The sequence below is a fragment of the Stegodyphus dumicola genome, chromosome 1, assembly GCF_044657685.1.
Source record: "Stegodyphus dumicola isolate Sdum_Otavi_A_Nest chromosome 1, ASM4465768v1".
Lineage (NCBI taxonomy): Eukaryota > Metazoa > Arthropoda > Arachnida > Araneae > Eresidae > Stegodyphus > Stegodyphus dumicola.
This window is the reverse complement of record NC_140768.1, coordinates 273,185,041-273,209,693: the sequence shown is the minus strand read 5'-3', so window position 1 is coordinate 273,209,693 and position 24,653 is coordinate 273,185,041. Positions and strand designations below refer to the sequence as shown.

The 24,653-nt window shown below is 32.3% G+C and overlaps 1 protein-coding gene across 1 annotated transcript in view; it reads right to left on the bottom strand.

Annotated features, from left to right (window-relative positions):
* Positions 1-24,067, bottom strand: part of LOC118196586 (26S proteasome regulatory subunit 10B) — a 40,761-nt gene extending 16,694 nt beyond the window's left edge. Inside the window, exons 1-8 of the mRNA XM_035368055.2 lie at positions 23,909-24,067; positions 17,074-17,153; positions 16,875-16,914; positions 12,547-12,667; positions 12,101-12,215; positions 11,829-11,978; positions 11,214-11,337; positions 7,285-7,346 (exon numbers count right to left, since the gene is read on the bottom strand). Of these exons, the coding sequence (XP_035223946.1) occupies positions 7,285-7,346; positions 11,214-11,337; positions 11,829-11,978; positions 12,101-12,215; positions 12,547-12,667; positions 16,875-16,914; positions 17,074-17,153; positions 23,909-24,029 (813 nt within the window). The 5' untranslated portion in view covers positions 24,030-24,067. The remainder of the gene's footprint in view (positions 1-7,284; positions 7,347-11,213; positions 11,338-11,828; positions 11,979-12,100; positions 12,216-12,546; positions 12,668-16,874; positions 16,915-17,073; positions 17,154-23,908) is intronic.
* Positions 24,068-24,653: the final 586 nt, after the last annotated feature.

Sequence of the window (24,653 nt, the reverse complement as noted above, 5' to 3'; positions counted from 1 at the left end):
TCTCGTTATGTTGAATTTTAACACGTTAGTGTTTTGATTGTAGGAGGAAGTGTGGCACACGTAGACAGAAACACATTCGTGTTTGGTGTTCTTTTACAACACATGTCAGAGAGCACGGGGAGAGATAATTAAAATAGTCATGAATGAAATAAGAATGTTAAGAGAAGTATATTCTATATGTTATTTGCAATGTCATTGTGTAACATTTCATTAAATTAGTTTTCCTTCCAGATCTCTGGAAGGAACCAGAATTGAATAAAGCTCCTGTTTAGATGCAGTACAGATGAAAAAAAGATTGTTGTATATCCTGGGACCTGCTATTGTAACAAATTTCTTTCTTCTTAAATAAGCAATTCATTTTTTTTTTTTTTTTTTTTTTTTTTTTTTTTGTTTAGGTAATACTGCGGCTACCTGCATGAGGGACGGACGTCTGTTATGCATGTTACAAATTCATGAAACCAATATTCAGCGATCCGACCGCTGCGCCGCCAGTTTCCCTGTAAGATTTCTTTTTATTTAATTAAAATTTTCGTAACATACATGAATGAATTCCATCGGATATTTTTTAGGATAATTCATTTCGGTTCATATTTTTTTTTAATTTAAATTTTCGTTACATACCTGATTAGGTTTCATCACAGTTTTTTGCTATAATTTTTGTTTAACACCTAACACTTCTTTTGAGTATCATTTTCTTTTTCATAACTAACAGTTCATTACAGTAATATTTTTATGTATGTATATTTTTACTTACTTTATTTTAAATACATACATATTTCAAATTCCTTTTTCATTTCAATGGCGCTTCCACGTGACTGTTTTTTAATTCTGGTAGCACTCCTAAGGCGACTTCTGGCAACCTTTTAATACGTTTTCGCTCAATTTAATTTTGGAAACCAAACGTGAAAGGACGCAGGTATGTGGCTCTTTTGTTCATTCATTTTCATCACGAATGCTCAGCTTAGTAGAAGCTTAGTCAGAAAGTAGAAGAACGGCGGACGTTGAAAGAAGACGCCAATATCAACAGCGAAACCAATTTGGTACGCCAAGACTACAGCAAACTCAAGCATACGGCTACGGAGAAAAAGCGAATCAGTGGGCAAGGAAACCCGAGAATTCAAAAACAGCCGGCGAACGTCGACAGTTCAATAGCAACCCAGGAAAAAAGTCTCAAGGCCAGGGGAAAAAGAAGGAAAGCACGGAAAGGAAAAATAATTTAAACTAAAACGGATTTCTGCTGACGAGAGGGTGCGGAAATCCGAAGGCCACGAAAATCCCTCTTCCTACAAATTAAATACAGTAATGGTGAAAAATTTGACTCTCCCGAAGATTGAAGTCTTGGTGAATAATATCCCAGCCACCGCACTCCTGGATACCGGCGCACAGTGTTCCTGTGTGGCAGAACAGTTTTTTAGAAAGTATTTTCGCAAATACCGCATATATAATGCGGATAATACAACAGTGTTAGCGGCGCAAGGAGAAAAATGTAAGTGCGTAGGTAAAGTACCTTTGTATATCCGTATCAAGGACGAACAAGTAAAGGTGATGTTTTTTATAGTAAAGAATCTGCAAGCACATTTGATCTTAGGAATAGATTTTCTTTCAGACGCACAAGCTACACTGGATTTTAATGAAGCGTCCCTTAAGCTGACAATGAAACCAGTGCGTGTAGAAAAGGCTGAACCGCCAAGGTTAAATCTTGACCACCTGCCTAATCACGAGCAAGATAGAATCCGACAAGTGGTAAGTGAATTTGCTTCGTTATTTAGTGATATTCCAGGATTTACTCAGGTTACTAACCATAGTATTGACACCGGAGATGCATTGCCAGTTCGTCAAAAACCATACCGGTATGATAAGAATAAGGAAAAAATTATAGAATGGCATATTACCGATATGCTACGTAAAAAGATCATAACGCCCATCTCAAGTAGTTATGCTAGCCCGGTGGTTTTATGTAAGAAAAATAATGACTATCCTTTGGAGCATCCAAAAAGGTGGAGATTCGCTATTGATTACCGTAAATTAAATTCCATAGCGAAATATCCGGTATATCCGTTACCGATCATAGAAGAAATTTTAAGGAACATAAAATCAACCAAATTTATGACGACTTTAGACTTAACGACTGGTTATTTTGAAATAGGGGTGAGGCCTGAGGACGTGCCTAAGACTGCTTTTATAACCAAGTCTGGCACTTATGCATTTTTGCGTATGCCGTTTGGCCTTTCAGGGGCCCCGGCAACATTTCAGCGATGCATGGACATTGTGTTAAGACCTGTTCTTGGAAAGTCCACATTTATCTATTTAGACGATATCATTATTACTAGTGATAATCTAGACCAACATGTACAGGATTTAAGACAGGTGTTTTCTTTATTAAATGAGGCCGGTCTGAAAGTTAATGTCGAAAAGTGCAAATTTGCAGCCCCTGAATTAAAATATTTAGGTTACAAAATATCTCAAAAAGGGATCGAGACAGATGAATCAAAAATAATTGCTGTACAAAAGTATCTGACTCCAAACACGGCAAAGAAGCTCTCTTCTTTTCTAGGACTTTGTTCATATTATAGGTCCTTTATAAAAGATTTTGCGGCTATCGCTGAGCCATTGTTAAAATTAAAAAGGAAAAAGGCAAGATTCTCGTGGACGGCCGAAGCCAATAGTGCTTTCGAAAAATTAAAACAAGCATTAACGCAAGCCCCTGTGTTGAAATTTCCTGAAAAGGATGAAAATTTAGAAATTTCAGCGGATGCTTCGGATTATGCGGTAGGAGCGGTACTTTCGCAAAATCAGCAGCCCGTGGCATTTTTTAGCCGAACTTTAAATCAAACACAAAGAAACTATTCCGCGACCGAGAGAGAGGCACTTGCAGTTCTGTAAGCAGTGCAAAAGTTCCGAGTCTATTTTGGAAAGGCGCCGATAACAGTATACTCTGATCATGCGGCGGTAACTAGATTGTACTCAGGGAAAAATTTATCCCCAAGGTTAATAAGATGGGCACTCAAGCTGCAAGAATATAATCTGCTAATCAAGCATACCCCTGGAAAGAAAAATATCGTAGCAGATGCCCTATCAAGGATTAAAATAGACGAACAAGGCAATACCGTAAAGATGGCAATGCTGACAGCATGTACAATAAATTCCCGAGAAACTGTAATAACCGAACTGGGTAAGGATCCTGAGTTTGGAAGTATTTATGAGTATTTGAAGGATCCTGAAAATTTTAGCCACCAAGATATTGTGGCGATAAGAAATAGGGCGGCCCATTACGAACTAATAGATGGTCTATTATTCTATACAAAAACTACGAATTCCAACAACGAATTTCGACCTGTTATCCCAGCTAGTCTTAGATTAAATATCCTGCAGGAGCTCCATGACAGCCCTTTAGCTTCTCATGCTGGTATTCGAAAAACTATCCAACGCGTACGCGAGGCAGTCTACTTTCCTGAACTGCAAAAGTTAACAAGGGCGTATGTCCAGTCCTGCCCAACATGTCAAGCCGTTAATTATATTAATTTCCGCCCGGCCGGGTTTCTAAATAGTATTAAATCTGAATTTCCAAATGAAATAATTGGCATCGATTTATTGGGCCCTTTCCCAAAAAGTCAGTTAAATAAAAGTCGCTATCTCCTTGTTATGGTTGACCATTTTAGTAAATGGACCGAAATTGTTCCCTTAAAACGAGCCTCCGCGAAATTAGTTACCGATTCTATTTTAAATAAATATATTTTAAAATACGGGGTGCCCCTAAAAGTTATATCGGATAATGGTCCTCAATTTATAAGTAATATATTTGAAGACATGTGCCAAAAACTGGGCATACGTCATTTAAAAATGGTCCCGTATCGGCCGCAATCAAATATAGCGGAACGGGTCAACAGAAATATAGTGAAAATTATCCGTAGTTATGTTAAAAATTTTCATAAAAGCTGGGATAACTATGTCAATGAATTTGCTTTCGCCCTTAGGACCGCAAAACATGATACAACGGGCAAAACTCCTGCTGAGTTATTTCTAGGCAGAAAGATTATAACACCGTTAGATAAATTATTTTATGTGCAACAAAGAGCCCCAGAATTTAAAATGGGTGATATAGAAAAACTAATAAAAGAAGCAAAAAAGAATACGGAAGTAGCACAAAGAAAACAGAAGCTATATTATGATTTGAAACGACGGGGAGTAACTTATAAAGTAGGGGATGAAGTTTTAAAAATTAAGCATTCACTTTCTTCAGCACCAGAAGATAAAACTGCCAAATTTTTTCCACAATTTGAAGGACCATATGTTATAGAAAAATAACTCACGCTGTTGTAGTGTTAAAAGCCAGAAATGGTGAAACCTGTTCCGCAAACATTGATCAAATCAAGCCCTACTTCGATCGTAATAAAATGCAAATCTTTTCAGATCTTTTGCAGGATCCGGCACGGCATACACCGCAGGTACAAGTTCCAGAGGTGGAAAAACGACAAGTACAAGGGCAAGCCAATGAGAGACAGAAGCAAGTGAAAAGAAAATTGCCCCGCGGAAAAATTGAAGGTAACAAGAAAAAGAAGCCGTTCCACCGTCCAGAAAACAGAGTTCACGAACACCCCCAGAATGAAGAAGGGAGAAGGACGACGTATGTGAAGAGGACCAGGAGAAATGACGGCAACTATAACCCGGCTTTAAAACGGAAGATCTACTCATCCGACAGAACTCTCCGCAGCAAAAGTCGCCGAACTGCAGAAGGGCCATCAGCGGCGGAGGAAAAAGTACAAGGAAAATTTGAACGGCCAACAACAAGGTCCAAGCAGGATCACGACAGAAGTTTCCCGGTTCCGCCAAGACCAGCTGCCTTCAAACGGCCAAGACCACAAGCAGAGGAGAAAAGGAAGGTGTTCAAGGGTGGCCGAACTGGTGAAAAACGGAAGCTTCCAGAGGAAAGCACTGAAGGGCGAGCCCGTACAAGAAGGAGGATAAATCAAGCTACTATCTGCAGTACCTTTAAAGACTGGGCCCAGAAAAAGATGTCCAAATATTACAAAGATAAGTAAAATTTTATGTTACTTTGCAAACTTAAGTTAATCTTTCATTCTTACTGCAAGTTGCAGATTTCAAGAAGTTTTACCTCATGCGAGGTCTACCTTTATCGCCAAAAGGGCGAGAAATGAGTAGTGACCGATTTTCGTATTATGTTTTTCAATTACTCGTGCGTAAAACTAAAGTTGATGTATAATAGCATTGTGTAAAGACTTAAATATCGTAAAAAGTTATTGTATAAATTTTATTTAAAACATTCTAGCAAGAGAGAAGTTTTAGTCTGAAAGACTTTTTGAAATGTATTATTTCAATGTAGAAAGAATTGGCACTTGCTTTGAAAAGAATAGAAGTTAACAATGTACTACTAATGTATGTTTTCAAATCTGTAAAATTAACGGCATGTTGATATGTTCTGTTATTTTAAATGTTAAGAAATACCGTGATATGGTAAAAGTGAAAGTAATGTTAAAAATTTCTTATTCGTGTGACTGTAAAGACTAAATCATGGCGAATATGTGTTAAAGGGTGAATGATGTAGTTAGGCTCTCTGACGCTACACTTTAGAGTTAGCCACTTTTAGAATAGTACCTCAGGGTTTAGAGTTGAAATTAGGGTGTGTTTAGAGGTCTCGTTATGTTGAATTTTAACACGTTAGTGTTTTGATTGTAGGAGGAAGTGTGGCACACGTAGACAGAAACACATTCGTGTTTGGTGTTCTTTTACAACACATGTCAGAGAGCACGGGGAGAGATAATTAAAATAGTCATGAATGAAATAAGAATGTTAAGAGAAGTATATTCTATATGTTATTTGCAATGTCATTGTGTAACATTTCATTAAACTAGTTTTCCTTCCATATCTCTGGAAGGAACCAGAATTGAATAAAGCTCCTGTTTAGATGCAGTACAGATGAAAAAAAGATTGTTGTATATCCTGGGAGCTGCTATTGTAACAAATTTCTTTCTTTTAAATTTTCTAGTTTCTAGCGAAGTTAGGTTTGTAAAAGATTGGCCTCGCGTTAGATTCTAGAGCTAAAAGTTTTCAACAAGGTCGTTTTAGACCTCAGTTTCAAACTAATTAACTCTGGCGGGAAGTATGTAAGGATCTTAAGTTTTACTAACGTTTATTTTATTTTAAATCTTTACTATCACTTCTTATTTTCTACTTCCAGCCAGAATTATAAGCGTGAAGGATTTTATGCAAAGTTTGTCTGGCGAACGCCAAGTACTTAAGTTGTGGCTTTTTTGCCAAGCAAGAGAGAGAGGAAGCAGTAAGTCAACGCAGGCCGCTTACCTTAGAAGTTACGCAGTTGCTGTTTTCCTTCCAGGCCAGAGGTTTTAATCCTCTTGATAAATTAAACGTATTGTAGTGTTCACAGTCTCTGTGCTACATATGCTTCCTGTTATTATAAGGCCAATCTTCCACGTGTATTATTCTAAAGTTAAATTAGAGTTTAGTTTTATTTTTATACTTTTACGTTAGACCCCGAGTGGCGGGTCATTGTATTCCGAAGTACGGAAGTTATTGTATATAGAGGAAAATAAAGGGTTTTGTATACCCTTCGTCTGTATCCTGTCTACTTACCACAATTAGTGAACATAGCTTTAGTAAGCTCTCTGTTCCGAGTCAGGTCCTTGTATGTTCCCGAAGAAGGTTAGAAGGAACATTGAACCTGATAGTAGTACTTAAAATAGTAGTACTTTAATTAGCATTAGTAGTCATTAAAATATTTTGTGAAATAATGATTATAGATCACCAGTTCTCAAACTATGGTACATTACAGTATTTTTAGTGGTACAATTTTTACAGAAAAGAATTAAATTAATGTAAAATTGTGCCCCTTTTTGGACCTTTTTAACTTTTTGTTTTAATCTTTATTATTCAGAAATACATATATTTTTTTATTTTATGAATTTTGCGGCTCTAGCTTTAATGTTAAAATGACAACTTTTACGAATATAATTAAATAATATTAAATTTAAAGGGTTTTTATTCTTTGATTATATACACTCCATTTAGGATGCACTGATTTTTAATGGCAAAATGCTTTTATGGTGGTACATATATTTTTGTTTCATGTTTATACGTTACAAAATTTGAAAGGTTTGAGAACCCCTGTTATAGATACTTATATTTATAAAAATATAGATGCCACTAAAAAAGATTTAAATCTATTCATATTTTATAAGGACTTTGCAAGATAATGAAAATAAGTAATAATAAAATGAATTTAAAATAAGTTAATGTGTTTTTCATTACCTCCATCAGCGTTCTTTGAATTTCTCTGTCAGCTGAAGTACCTTCAGAGAATCTACGACCACCTGAAATGTAAACAGTAGAAGGAATGTATAAAAGCTATAGTGTAAAAATATCCACCACCCTTTTTTTTATTTGAACAACATTTACTTTAATCCCACTAAGTTACATAAATTTAACCCAAAAACCAACTTATTTCGATAATATACATTATCAATGTTTTATATATGCACACTAAGATTTTGAAAGTTTATAACCAATCAATAATTGAAGTCAGAAAATGTTATGTAAAATATTGGGTTAAAAGTTTCCGGCCACCGCAAACAGTTCACGTTTGCATGTTTAATCCTATTTTGTCAAACAATTTTTGGCATTTGAATTTGAAAGAAAGAAACTTTGGAACACAGTGTTATGAAATTTGTAAAAAAAATATTGTTATCATTAAGTACAAGGTATCTGAAATGGAACTATCATGCTACCAGATAAGAACCATCATTTACTTCCAGTTATGTTGCAAAAAGTCAGTTACAGAATATCACCAAATTATGAGCACAGTTTTAAGTACTAATGTTGTATCATATGACACTGTGAAGGTTTAGTACTGAAAGTTCAAAAACAAGGACTATGACATTCAAGAACCACAGCATTCTGATCGGCCTACTGATATTGATGAGGCCTGCCTGCGAGAACTTCTGGAAGAAGATCAGTAACTATTCGAGAGCTTGCTAAGGAGTTAAACATTGGTGACATGTCCATTACTCGTGCTAGGCATCACATAAACCTGACATACAAGTTCAATTGCTGGGTGCCGCATGAGCTGACTCAAGCAGATAAGGACAGATGTGTTTGGGCCTGCACCAACCTGCTCAAATATCGACACAAGGACAAAATTCTGGACTGGATCATCACTTGTGATGAAAAGTCTATTTACTTCAACAACACAGACCGAAAAGGGCTTTGGTCTATGGCCGGTGAGCCTGCCGGTAGCATTGTGAAACACAATTACATTTGCAAAAAGATCATACTTTGTGTCTGGTGGGATTGCCGTGGTATTATCCACAAAGAGGATCTGGAAGATAGCAAAACCCTTAACAGTAAGGTGTACAATGAGACGCTAGTCCCTTTTGGCACTCATATTCTAAGGTAATGTAATTCATTTATCATTCCTTTTAATATGAAAACTGATAATCAGTTTGAATATGAAAACAGTTACTAATACAGAACATATGTATTCTGTTACGATCCACACGTATGAAAATTCATCATTCTGTAAGCAACACATGCAGCTGGTCAGAATGAGATTAGAATCATTATATAATACTATCATTGGTACTTCCATCTTCACAGCCACTATCATAATAGAGGCAAGATTATCACCATGCCCATGTTTACTTCTCACATATAGTTCCTGGCTGTCATAAATCTGTGATTTTTACCATGACATCAAAAGTATTTTCTTGTGCTAAAGATTTCGGCACATGAATTTTACAAGCCAGGACTCAATGATGAGTCATGTATCCTTGCTTTTTATTTTGCCACTTAAGATACAATAAGACTCTTAACAGACTCCAACAAGCGGCAAAATTTCAGGATTGACAAAATGGAATTCATGGTTTATATTGAAATGACCATTTCCTGCTTTTTCTAACTTTTTTGTATGCTCACTAATAATCTGGATAAACTGTCAAGCCCTCTTGTACGGGATCCACAGTTTTTGCCGTAAGTGTGGCTGCCTCTTTGTTCAAAACCTGATTAAGAAAGCACTCATAAGTTTCTCCACCAAATATCCAATGCTGTAAAAAGAATCTTGCCACTACCCCCCCCCCCAGAAAAACACACTTTTGTCAATTTCCACAGTTTTCCCAGCCCCCTATTTATTTATTTGATTGTTGGATCAAATGCAGAGGACATATTTCTCTCACAAAACTGTTTCAATTAATAGTATTTTGGGAAAGTTTGAATTGCTTCTCACACCACTTAATCGACTGCAATTCCTCTGCCCAACAGTAAATTAATCACAATGCTGTTACAAACAGTATTTTGAAGCCACTAAACCAGGTGTATGTCTTTCTTTTGCTTGCAACTTTTTACAGTGTTATCTTCAAATGCTTTCATTCATATAGTTTAATTTCATGGCTAATTTTGCATTTTCAATTGTACAGTAAAATGCCTTTTTCGTGGAGTAATGACACAGCATTTTTCTCAAACATAGGCGAATTAAAAACTGTTTTTTCCTTCCCTTTGAAAAAGAGAAAATACATTAAAACAAGCTTATTAATCTCTCTAATGTAAGTACATCAGAGTAAGACGTAAGTACATACAAAACCGTTCGCATATTTTTTAAAAATGCACGTAACACACAGCCTACCCAGAGCTCTTCTCGCAGTGAGTGAACTAATTGAGCAACTGTTGTTAATGTAAATATCAGTCAAGCTTTCAAATGGAAGAACCTTAACAGTGAATTCAACAAGATTTATAGAAATTACATCACAAAATATACAGCATCTCACAGAACAGTAATCACTTTACAGAACTGTAATACACATCTTAATTGGGGAAAAAAAAAAAATTCTATATTTTGTGTATGCAGTCAAACGTTTACTTGCGCAATAGTTAAACAAACAGCATATATTTACTTGTGCAGTAGCTAAAGAAATAGCACATGCACTTATTTTCCCAAATTTTAAGTCGTTTATATTAGAACTGTCTTTGGCAATTTACTGCAACATTTAAGTTGTAACTTCATCAAAAACTAGCAACACTTAAAAACTGGGGACTGTACAAATGTTAACTGCAGTTGTGATCTTGTACTGGATCTATATTGGACTGCATTTATTATCTCATATCAATCTAAGAAGCAAATTATTAAAAAAATGACCATTATAAATAAATAATGCACCCACATGAGTTTAAACTGCATAATCAAATTTACAAATCATTTAATAAAAACTTCAAACTTATGTAAATATTTTTGCTCCTTATTTTTAGGAACACATTTAAGAAATGTACACTACAGGTTTTTTGTATACGTACTCATTACTATACAAATGTAGTAAATTTTTATACATGTTAAAGATGATTTACATACCTACATAGAAAAAATGTTGTGCATGATACTTAAAACGTTCTGACATGAAATCAATTATCAATAAATTTCTGTATAAATATTATTTTAATAGGTGTCTAAACAGTATTTCAGTAGTATTTTTTTTATAATTAGCATTTTACTTTGAATGCTATACTTAAAGTGAAAGTATCAACTTTTAATTTTTCGCTTTAATTTCTACTTTAAAAGAATGGCTAACAGGGATGACCTCTGATGTTAAGTAATTGCATAATTCAGTTTTTTTCCTTTAAAATTCTAAAGTTTTTCATGTTCTCCTTCTGTATCTGAATGTTGCATCTACAAAAAGATTTATGCAGTTGTATGAAGAAATAATTTATGTAGATCAGATACTTCTACATATATCTTTCATTTCCTTTTTCAGTAGCCATGCAATGTTAGGAAAAAAAGTGAAACTAGTTACTAAAAAACACTTAGATTTTCATTTTACAAGCTAGAAGATGCAACAGAGAATTCCTAGAGTTATTATTTTAATTGCTTATGTCATAAACAGTTATTTAAACATTACTATAAAACAATTACATATATTTTACCAGACTTTAAGATAAAAAAACAACTTGTTCCATATATAACATTTCAGTTACAAAATAAATTTAAAAGCAATGAACACTTATAAACATATTTTTAAAAAAATTTACATCACCATACTTCAAGAATAATTAGAAATACCAACACATAAATTACCTCAGGTAGTAACTATTTTGTCAAATTCTAATAGTTCTGTATATTAGAAATGTTTTAGTTTTTAAAATGATAATCTTTCACTCATAAAAAAATAGAACGGATTGTAAATTCATAAGTAACTTACCTATAGCATCGATTTCATCCATAAATATTACACAAGGCTGATGATCACGAGCATAATTAAACATTTCTCGTATAAGACGGGCACTTTCTCCAATGTATTTGTCAACAATAGCACTGGATACAACCTGCATAAAAAATGAAAATATTTCTTGCAATGCATATACAGTTGATAGCATTATACCTGTTACTGGCAATGAGTGGAAAACTGACATTCTCTCTAAGCAATATATAAAATGCCCATCGATTAAGAGGGTAAAGTTTTGTCATTTTGGTAAATGCATGGAATGTTAATAAGTTTATACTCTGCCAACCAGTTTTCGGCATTCTATACAATGACAGCTTTCATACACTGCCAGTAATATATATCCATTTTTCCAAAAGCTTTAGTTATTTTTAATTATTACAAGACACTGAAGATGCATTAGAAAACTTATCTTTTAACACAGCTAAATTCTACATCAATAAATATATGAATGTTTTTCAGTAACTGTTTCAGCAGTGAGAATTATTAACATAATTAATAGCTTATATTCCTAAAATAATATTTCTAATACTTTTTCACTAAAGCTTCATTAATGAAATTATTAAAAATTCTAAAATACAATTATGAGCTTACTTTTAGAAAGTTTGCTTCTATTTGGCTGGCAACAGCCCTCGCTAAAAGCGTTTTACCAGTACCTGGAGGCCCATAAAGTAGACAACCTTTTGGTGGTGTTATGCCAACTCGTTGAAAGAGTTCAGGATTTAATAGTGGTAATTCAATCACCTAAAAACAAAAAATATCACGGCATTTTCAGTATGTTAATAACAGCATATCAAACACACTGAAAATTAACATTCTTTATCAAAATCAAAATTTATCAAAATTTAAAAGTAAAAAAATCGTACTTCTCTAAGTTCTCGGATTTGTTCCCCCAAACCTCCAATCATGGAATAAGATATGTCACCAGGATCTTCATGAGACATATTATAAACAAGAGGATCAACTTCTCTGGGAAGATATCTTTAAAAATACATTTTTAAATGTACACATATGAAAAACATTTAATAAATAATTTTCATGGTGAATATGATATTCTTTTAGCCAAATAGAAACTCATAATTTCAGAAATTCTTGAAACTTAAATCTAAATTATGCGAAATATTTAATAAGCATTTACATGGGGATTAACAGTATTTAGAAAACTTCAAACATTATATGATAAATGATATTCTTTTAGTCAAATAGAAACTCATAATTTCAGAAATTCTTGAAACTTAAACATAAATTATGTGAAATGTTTAATAAGCATTTATATGGAAATTAACAGTATTTAGAAAAATTCAAACAATACCTCATAATTGTTAATGTGGTCATATCCAAAGCAACACGTGTACCAGATTTCAACTTTGTTTTGTCCAGCTGTCTACGACATCCTACCACATAGCGAGGACCATTTGTAGCTTTCACAATAACTAAATATTAGAAAAATAGAATCTAATTATAAAAAATTAACAGCATAATTCTTAGTACCAAAGGATTAAATTTAAATGCAAACACATTTTACTCTTGTTTCATTTATTTGAATGTTTAAAATAGAATATTAAAAGCATCGTTACGAATTTTTTTTATAGGTAAAAATTTTTTTAAAAATTATACATGAAGTCTTTTTTAAAAAAATAATGTAACATGAAATGCTTGAAAGAGACAAAGCTCTGCCAGAAAAATAAGGTTACAGGGGCAAGCTTATTTAACAATGAAGTAAATGGCTATCTAGCTAAATTGGTGAAATATCACCAAACTGACGATGGTTTTGGCAACCAATTTCTGTCCCCAAACATTTTGCAGCAATTCTATTCGGCCCCTGTATAACTGCAGTTGGTACTGTGACTGAATAACTGTAATTGATCCCTATATGTAACTGTAACTATATTCGGCCCTTCAGTAATTTCAAGAAGGTAAGAAGGTGTCTTGATATATAAAACTGAAGACAGTATCAATTTTTCAGTTCAGAGATGAATTCCAAGTATTGAGATATCTGCGAGAGTTTCGCCTTTTAGATGTCCTTTGCATTGTATTTAATATTCTTAGTAATTTGAAGTGTAACTACTGATCATGCTTTGTGATACTGAGAAGAGATGTATAAGTATTTCTGTGGAAAATTCCAGAACTGTAAAGTGTTTCCTTTGATAAAATAAATTTTATCAAGCTATCATCGGTTCTGTATGCCTTCAATCCATAATGAACCTGTACACATGCAACAATATAATTACAATTAGGATATGGATAAGGCTAAAAAATAAGTAATTCCTTTGGAAATATTTAGCCTACTGTTTAAATATTTGTATAAAAATAATTCTGTTACTTTTTATAGACACTATTAAAATGTTTTTAATAATTTAAACTAGCCACTTATGCAGTCAGCCACCTAAGTTGTTATTCTAAAAAAGAAAAATATATCACATTTACTAACATATGTAACACCCCCTTTTTTTTTTTTTTTTTTTTTTTAACTAATTTTATCAAAAGAAAATCAAGAGAGGAAAGTAATGTGAATAATTTAATTTCAGAAGGATATAATTACAGAAAGAACACAACAAATGAAAAGTACTCATAGAACAAAGTACTGATAATTATCACATTATTTACTTAAAAGAAACCTACCTTGTAATAAGAACACATAGTAATATAATCATTACAATATAAAATATCTTCATTCTGCCTTCCTTGTGTCTTGACTATTATCCCACTCTTATTGTCGCTCCACTGCTACTCCCTAGATCTCAAATCAATCATGTAGTGCTGCTAAAACTGTTGTTGGCAGCGTTTTCAATACCGTTCAATCTGTCTTCCCACATGCAACAACTTCAGCAGCATCAAGAGCATTAGATATCACCATTTTCTTGAAGCTCTTCACAATTACTGTTCTGTCAGTCAGAACCGATACACTCAAAATCCATATTAAAAGATAAAAACAATCACTATGTGGACGAATCCATTTTATTTCGGAAATTAAAATGGAAATTTGATTAGGAAATTAAAATTAATTAAAATTTAGGAATTAATTAAAGTTGAAGAAAGCTTGAATTCTGAATGTTGTGAGGATGGGGAAAATTATTTGAATATTTTTTAAAAATTGGGGAACCTTGAGCTAAAGGAGGAAAATATTCAAGTAAATATGGTATATAATCATTTTAGAGTCCAGCTAACATAATTTTATGGGTCCAGTTAGTCATCTATAATAACTGAAAGAATCAGTGTTTATTGCTTTTAAATAGCTTATTTCCTATACTATTAAAATCCATGAGCATATTGTCTGTTTGTTGGTTTGTGGGCATCATCTCCTCCAGAACCGCAGGGAGTTGAATTTCAAGACAGGTATCTCCGGATTTCAAAAGTTTGTGACAAGCCATTCCAACCATTCTCATCTTTGTACAACTTTAATCAGCCGGGATATTAATTAAAAACTCTGAAAATGATAATTTTTGCACTTATTTTCTGAGTGGCAACAATCCCAAGCGCTGGAGATAAAAATCTGCTTAATTTCAAAAAGTGTTGCCGCTGCTTGCTTTCAAATTGTAGAGTTTGTTAATAAAAGTTGCAACTTTTACAAAATATGAAATAAAAATAATATTGGCAAACATTAAATATGTTATTATGTCAGATATTCTGATAAATATTCTGATGTTGAAGAAACCATGCGATTGCATGTGATGTCATTGTATGTCGAAATATTTTGTTAATGCCAGCACTTTTAATAAATAGCTGCTATTGACAGCTTTTTTATTTCAGGATAGGATAACTGACACAATATGTTATTGCCACATTAATTCTTTTATTGATATTGAGAAAAAGTTGTTATATTACATTAAATTTAAATCATGACATCATACATATACATATTAATCTGACGTGTCAAACTTTTTTGTTTCCTGGTAACAAAAAAATTATTTACAAATTGCTTGTTGCTTGAAAAGAATGAACTGATTTCATTTATATTGGAATGTTTTCAAATATTTTCTTTTTAGGTGTACAAAGAACTTATAAATGTTGCTTTGGATGCAGCCCACTCATTTGGCAGCCTTGTCCGCTAGTATTAACTAATAACAGAATAAATTTGAAAGAAAAACTATACAGCTTATGCTTTACTAAATGGTAACAAGCAGGTACATGGAAGGAAAAAATATTTTATAATGGCTAATGGTAACACACTTCATTTTAACTGCTGAGTTCTTTTCTTAAACTTCAAAGAGAAATATCTTAACATTTTGCCTAATGGCAACACCCTCTTTTGTGTGTCTGAATTTTCCATTTAAATTTGAAGACAAGCAGACACACAACTTTTATATCACTGAATTTTTATGTCTTGTTTGTTGCTTGAAAAAAAAGAACTGATTTCATTCATATTAGAATTTTTTCAAACATTTTTTTAGGTGTACAAAGAACTTATAAATACTGCTTTGGCTCACTCATTTGGCGGCCTTGCCCACTAGTATTAACTAATAACAGAATAAATTAAGAAAATCTATATAGCTTATAGCTTATGCTTTATTAAATGGTTTAAAAAAAACAAGTACATGGAAGAAAAAAAAATATTTTATACTGGGTAATGATAACACACTTCATTTCAATTTCAACTGCTGAGTTCTTAAATTTCAAAGAGGAATATCTTAACATTTTGCCTAGTGGCAACACAACTCTTTTGTGTGTCTTAATTTTCTGATTAAACTTGAAGCATAAATATCTTATCCTTTGACAAGTGGATACACAACTTTTATATCACTGAATTTTTAATTAAAAATTTCCTAAATTCACATAAAATACGTAATAAATAAAAAAAATTCAGGGTTCGAGGTGCACATGTTTGAGATGAGAACTGTTACATGCCAAATTCTCTACAATGCGAAATTCAAAAAACAAATACGTTGCACTTAGCTAACATACTTCCTTTTAATCAAATTTTCTAATTAAATTTGAAACATAAATATTTTATGCTTTGCAAACTAGCAATACAAAGCTTTCAAATTGCTGAGCTTTTAATCAAAAGTTCATTAACTTCACTAAGGTGCTTAGATCTGGTTTGAAGAATGTTAAAAAATTTTGTGGCTTTACATATCACCATTTTCTCATGACGTAGGGAAGATACATATGCACAGATTTTTTATTCACTATTTTTACACTATTGTTAAAGGTTCAATAACATTTTTTTAAATTATTTTATATGCTACTCGGAATGTCTGGTGCTATTACACAATATGCCTAAGCATGTGATAAAAAATGGCATGTTATATGTAGAATGCCTAAGCATTACATAGAATGCTGAAACTGGCTTCATGAATATTTTTTCATTATTTTTTGGTTGGGGGTGGATAATAAGAAAGCATTTTTAATGGGAACAGATCGAAATATTCTGATGATCGATGTATACATATAAAGGATTAAAAAAAAAAAAAATACAGAATTTCTCAAAAAGGTGTTTTACTACTTAATGTATCATAGAATTCTTATTTAATAATTTAAATTTGTACTTTAAGTTGCTAAAATATATATTCTTTTAATGTATTGATAATGTTTGTGGACTTAAATAAATATCAATAGTTTGGCGAACTTCTTAAAAAAAATGCCAGATAAATTATTTTCATATAAATATTTTATGCAGCATGAATTATTTTACATACTTACATTTTTCTTCTGTTAACTGCTTTAAAACTTCTCCAACAATCTATGCAAATAAGACACATGAAAAATGTATTTAATTCATAAATGAAAAATTTGAGTACATAACAACAATAAAAGCTAATTAATATCACAATGTTTAACTGTTACTATTATAGTTATGTTAAAAAATTTAAATAATAATCTCAGAAAACAGACTGGATACCTGTCCAACACTCTGCAAAGCTTTCAGATCATTTTCAGATTTCTCATACAATTTATTGAATTCTTTTAACTGTTCTCTCACTAAAAATTAAATTAAATAAAAAAAATTCAGTAATTACTGAAAATAAATTTTAAAAACATTTTATAGGATGTACTGAATTTTAACTTTGCAAGAAGGATTAGCAATTGATGAGTTTTTAACACATCTAAAATGTTTATTTTCTTGAAAAATTAAAAAATCTTAAGATGTTTTAAAAATTTACGTCCATAAAATACAGCATCAAATACAGTTCAGAAATAATGATATATTTAAACATGCAATACCCAATAAATTAGAAAGCACAACTAAGGACTGAATTACTTAAATCATGCACAGCTCGAGGACTATCTTTCCACACTTCAACTCAGTGTTTGAATAACTGCATCCCAGGGAATAGATGCCAATGAATACTTCAAAGAGAATTTTCAATTCAGTAGAATTTAAATACTCTCATGCCACAAAAACACTAATCACAAATTACCATACCTAACTTCATATTTAAATACGAAATCAATGGACCTGACCAATGATCAAGCTCCATTAATTACTGGATCTGGGGCAAATAGCATTTTCTCAACATCTGTTACAATAAATATTTCTTCAATACACTACATTAACATAAATTATTTTTAATTTAAATTAATCAGAATCAGAAATTTTAATGTAAGTTAAACAGAATCAGAATTATTTTAAATAGAATAGATTAAATAAAAGCACAGAGTAATTTTTAATTAATAGTAATAGCACAGTAATTTTTGCTATTTAGATAAACATTTTTTTCCGGTAAAATCTTAGGAGAGCCAACATCCTTGGCGACAAACTGGGAACGTACAGAATAACCCACTGCTTCGCGCGTTTCTCAAAATTAGCAACTTGAAAATAACACGTCAAAGAATTGCAGAAACTCAGTATCCATATACACATCGACCTATTTTCACTTAAAAAAAAATCCCAGAATTGCACAAACTTGGCACTGCACACTCCTTTGACTTTGTCCATGTACACATCGATACGTGCCATATAAGTGGGGACGCCAAGGGTGTGGGCTCTGCTAGGATCCAACTTCTTTTTCCTTCATATTATCAGGTTTTAAATACAAAGATGCATTAAAAATACGTAAAATTAAATTTCACATTTGCAGTGACTTAAGCATTACATTTAAAGATATTTTGGTAAAAATATATTTACAGGTACCCCTTGGCAAAAATTGGTGATTTTTGGCAGTACATGGATACAAAGTTTGTGCAATTCTTTGACTCGTAATTTTGGCTTTGTGTAGTGGCAATTTTAGCCCCAAAATTGCCGCTACACAAAGACAAAATAACAAGTCAAAGAATTGCACAAACTCGGTGTCCATGTACACATTGATCTATTTTTCACTTTAAGAAAAATCTCAGAATTTCATAAACTAGGCATTGCACACTCCCTTGACTTTATTGATATACACGTCGATCTATTTTCACTTAAAAAAAATATCAGAGAATTGCACAAACTTGGCATTGTGCACTCCTTTGACTTTGTCCATGTACATATAGAATATTTAACTACTCAGATTGCCATAAATGAAACAACTTGGCGATAAAGGAAACAACTTGGCAATAAATGAAACAACAAGTCGCAATAATACAAGGGGTACCCTTCAGTCTACTCTAACCAATGTTTTTTTTTTTTGAAAAAATTTAAAAGCAAAATTTTATGAACCTCCCCCCCCCCAAAAAAAAATGACATGCTTTCAATTTTATTCATAGTGCTAATCTTAATAATAAATTATACATTTCTAACCTGAAACTAAATGAAATAATGACTTTGCAAGAAATACAGTACAAAGTCCGTAATCCGGACGTCCATTATCCAGAATGATCTATAATCCGGACCTCAAAGCCACAAACTTATGCATGCACGCGTCTGCTACGCATGCGCGTAAAGCGTTTACCCTCGTGCTTCCGATAGTGAAGAAAGTGACAGAGAGGTTATTGAAAACGAAAAAATTTCGATTGACAAGTTAGCCGTTATTCTAGACACAGCAATTACAGGACTTGAACAATGGAACTTTCTGGAAGTCTGTAATGAAATTTACCTAAATACTGTAATTTAAAAAATCCTTTTGATGTTATTTGAGAAAATATCATAGGTTTTGATTATTGGATTTCGATTAAGTGTAGCTTGCATTTGTTTAATGCATACTTTTATGTTATTTTATTTACTACAGTCAAAAGTCGTTAATTCGGACACCCATAATCCGGAATGATCTATAATCCGGACCTCAAAGCTACAAACTTTCTGTGCATGCGTTGCGTTGACGCATGCACGTAAGACCTTTACGGCTGCGAATTTGCATGTGCGCGTGCGCAAAATACGTTTACGAATACGCATTTAATGTATAATGGATGGTATAAGCTAAGCTTTAATTATCTATTTCAGTTAATGTTGCAGATTGCGTTGTTCCTTAATCTTCGAATTGGATCTGGCTTATTATTTTTTGCAGACTGTTAAAGCAATTTTATAAAAGTAAGTTTGAACTTTCGATTATGTCAAATAGAATTTCTGATTTATATTTACTAATATGTAACGGATTTACAAAGCGAAAGTATGTTTCGGAATCCATTAAACAAAAAGTGGAATTGCTGCAAAAAATGGATAAAGGCATATAACGGATGGTATAAGCTAAGCTTTAATTATCTATTTCAGTTAATGTTGCAGATTGCGTTGTTCCTTAATCTTCGAATTGGATCCGGCTTATTATTTTTTGCAGACTGTTAGAGCAATTTTATAAAAGTAAGCTTGAACTTTCGATTATGTCAAATAGAATTTCCGATTTATATTTACTAATATGTAACGGATTTACAAAGCGAAAGTATGTTTCGGAATCCATTAAACAAAAAGTGGAATTGCTGCAAAAAATGGATAAAGGCATATCCTTTGTTTATCTAAACTTTAACATTTGTTTATCTAAACTTTAACGTTTGTTTATCTAAACTTTGTTTATCTTTAACGCGGGTGCGCAATGAATTGGAAGTTGATCTGTCAGCACTATCCTTATCTTCAGGGCAGATGTTTTTATTTTATTTGGCTTATAATTGCTTACTAAATGTAGTATTTCATTTTGATATACTCCGTCTTTGATATGATTTAAATCTAATGCTTTGTCATTATAATTCGCTTCCGATAGCGAAGAAAGTGACAGAGGTTATTGAAAACGAAAAAATTTCGATTGACAAATTAGCCGGTATTCTCGACACAGCAATTATAGGACTTGAACAGCGGAACTTTGTAACTGAACAAGAAATTATGTATGTTTATAGAATTAAAGAGAATGTATTATCACATAAAAAACGAAGCAACTTAAACAACTTACATTGAAAGAAATGTTTAATAAAGTAAATAAATAAATGTTAAGCTTTTTTTTTTTTTTTTTTGTAAATTTTGATACACTTTAGATCATAATTGTTCTTTATTTCGTAAATTATGGTTTCATATTTTTAATTTTATAATTTCTTCATGCCATTTTACCAGATTTAAACTGATGATCTATAATCCAGAAAAATCGATAATCCGGAATCGCCGAAGTCCCGACGAGTCCGAATTAATGACTTTTGACTGTATATGTTTTTCGGACATTAATAATTATTATTAGTTCTGTTTCTTGGAGTTGACAACAAAATAACTTTCAGAATGCTAATGAGCTAAAATGTATGTGTTTATTTAGGAGGCTTAAAAGAATGTTTGCTGTTTAATGGAGAGGTTTTATTTAAAACTCAAACTATATTTTCAGATATTGATACTTTAGAATTATGTTTATTAGTCTCTAGAGACCATGATACGCTGGTTCCAATACATTTTATTTTGATGGGTGAGTATTTCATCGGCAGAACATAAAACACATTGTTCTACAGTACAGAAATGGAGGGTAAAGAAGCTATTAAATTTGAAAAGAAGATTCACAGAGCTGTGCTCATGGAACACTTCAACATTTTAGAAGAAATTATACAGAAAAGAGTAAGAGCTCAGTGTTTTTGTTTCAAAAGCTCAATGTTTGGAAAATATTCGCATACGTTTTCTCAGTATACTGACAGAAAAGGAAGCTGAAGCAAAGTTTGATGCTATGGCAGATGAGAGAGATAAGGTTATAAGAATAAAAAATACAGTGAAAGATATTCTTAAGAATTTTCAGTACGCCAGTACTACAAATTTGGTTTTTAATGAAACTGCTAATTAGAATATAAGCAAATTTACATTTAAATGGTTAACATTGCTACAGCTTGAGTTAAGAAAATTTGACAGAGAAAGTATGGTTCCTTTTTGGCATCAGTGTTAAAAACTCTAGCAAGATACAATTTCTGATTGTAATAAATTTCAATATTTGTTGCAAGCATTGTTGATGATTCACATACAAGGAGGGTTATAGAAAGTATTCCTCCTATAACTGCTAATTATTCCAAGGCCATAGAATATATGAAACCACATTTAGGTCAAAATGACTTGCAGGTGGAAATTTATGTGTAGAACTTGATCCTGGGCAATAATAATTCCACTCACTATTCTTATAACTTATGCACATATACGGAAATTTGGAACAATAAATTCAAGCTTTGGAAACAGCTAACATCTCTATCAATAAAAATGCTGCACTTCTTTATCCTTTTGTTAGTCTTGTTTAAAAGAAGAATTAAGAGCATATCAAAGAAGTGCAAACGTTAACCATGGTCCAAACCCAAAATGTAGATCGGACAATTTATTAAAATTTTTGGTTTAATCCTAGTATCTGGTGCCCACGGAATTTGGCTCCTTTTCACTACTTTATGATGAGCAGTAAATATGACATATAGGATGAGAAATAAACAGTTTTGCCAATAATTTTTTAAATCGCGCCAAGGCTTCACCATATACTAGGATTTTACCAAATTTTTTGGAACAACTTGAGTATAGGACCCCATTGGCGATTTCTTTGGCTTTGCGACCAGAAATGTCGCCAAGCCATGGAAAAGCCGTTAAAATTGAAAACACAAGTTAGAAAGCACATTTTAACGAGAAAAAAATTTTAGAATATATGTTTAAACAGCAAATCTGAAGGTACATAATTAAGTAGGGGCATATTTTAAGTGGTAATATTGAAAATATAAGCCTTGTAAAAGCAGTTAAAATTGAAAATATATGTTAGAATGCACATTTTAACAAGAAAAATTTTAAATACAAATTTAGAATGTATATTTAAACAGTGAAACTGAAAATAAATAAATAATTGGACGTATATTTTTAGCAGTCATACTGAAAATACAAATTACAGGCTGTAAAATTGAAAATACGAGCTCAGAATACATGTTTAAATTAAAAATATGAAAATAGGAGTTAATGCATGTTTAAATTAAAAGTAAAGTTAAGTTTGAAAATGCACAAGTATATGGAGGGATATTTTAAGCAGCAATATTAAAAATGCAAGTTTTAAGTTATAAAACTGAAAACAGGAGTCCAAAATACATGTTTAAATTAAAAATAAAAGAAATGCTGGAAATTTAATAAATTTTACAAAATTATGGTAAATTTACAAAGAAATCCTATATTCTGCCCAATTTATGTCCCTTACAATTTCTAGAAATTTGTTGAATACATTAATATTTTGCTCCTTTGAAGAAAATGACACTTTCCAGTTTAAAACACGCAGGAATGCGACAGGGTTGACGACGTGGAGTATTCTAGAATTTACTGGGTTAACAGAAAAACAAACATCCAAAAGGTGTGCCAAGCCAAAAATCGCCAATGGGGTCCTATACTCACGCTGTACCAATTTTTTAAATCAGAAGTAGAATATGAGAATGTATAAATTTACGCCAAATATGTAAAACCCAAATATTGGCTTTAGTGTAGAATTGGGTGCCCCTTTGATTGGCGATACTTTTTTTTTCTTTTGGCGATGAAACCTCACTTCTGATTACCACGAGTTTTAATTTTGTTTTAGCTTCACGATTTTATTTAAATGAAAATAGATTGATGTGTACATGGACATATTTAAGGCAGTGCGCAATGCCTAGTTTGTGCAATTCTAGGATGTTTTTTTAAGTAAAAACAGATCGATGTGTACATGGACACAGATCTTATGCAATTCTTTGACTTCTTATTTTGATTTTGTGTAGCGGTCATCTTGAAATTGTGACTTCCTGGCGCCGATCTTGGCGTCAAAAAAGAATCGCCAATAAACAAGGGGTACCCAATTGTAAACTTTTACCCAAATATTTTGTGTATTTATCTAAGGTGGGCTGATGGTTCAGTAAAATGTTAGGTTGACATGTATATAATTTTCTCTTGGTAGCAAAGAACCCAACTGCAGATTTAGTAAAATTAAAAATCAATTTGTGGTTTTCAGCAAAATTCCATAAGTTGTCACGAATAATCTGATTCTAGTGCGTAGTTACAGCATACAGCATATTATGAGGATGTAGAATTCGATGCTTTTTTTAGTACATATCATACCATTATCAAGAACAGTTGTATGCTAAGACAAAATAATCACAACGCTTTCAAATGGATCAGATACTATGGATTTTACAACAGAAGCAATGTTTAAATCAGCAGCTTAATTTAGTTCTGATGGTATGTAGTAAAAAAATTATGTTTTTAACGATAAGTTTTGTTACATATTATACAGGTATAATCAAGAAAATAGCATTAAAAATATTTTTTTTTATACGAATAGTGCAGAAAGTTGCTGATTTTGAATAGAATTTCAAAAATGATTCAGCAGTTTTTAAAACAAGATTTTAAAAGTATGCTATGGCTGGCAATTTATGAAAGTTACTCTTACTTTCTTTCAGACGCCCTTCAATTTCTTTATGTTCTAAAAGTTTCTTTCTATAATCCTGGAGAGCCTTCTCTCTAGGATTTTCTTGCTGCGCTTGAGGTTGAGCGACCGCTACGGCTGCCATTGCTGCTTAGGTTGGACAGACTGACTGATACACAGATGAAGAAGACCTACGAAGTCTTTTTGCAACAAGCACTGAGTATAATTATACTCCGTGGCCGCAAGATAGGAAATTAGAAAAAAGATAAAAACATGTTTTAAAAAAATCTCAGAGTTTACAGAACAAAAGATCTGAAGTCATATAAAGAATTTAGGTGGGGAAAAAAGAGAAGATGTATATTCCTAAAAAAAAATTGCTTCAAAGTTTACAAAAGACAAAGGATCTAAGTCATAAAAAGAATTGTGGACAACATTTAGGTGTGAAAAAAGAGATACCTAATGTGTCTTACAGTGAACTTAAGGCTCCTCTAAATAATACAGGAGCCTTACTTAAGTGAACTGAATACTCGGAATCTTAACACCTGTACTTATTTTATTTTGTATAAATTGTATGTTTCTGTAAATAGATGCTGACTTGAGTAAATTGCTTAAGGAGAACTAAAAATGTAGGTTAATGGAATTTACAGAGTCTTTGTGACATATAATGAATTTTTAACAACTTTTTGGTACCTTCAAACTTTATTAAAAAAGCACATTTTCGAGATTCTTAAGCCACGGCCAAAGTTGAGTTTTGCTAGGGATCCATAAA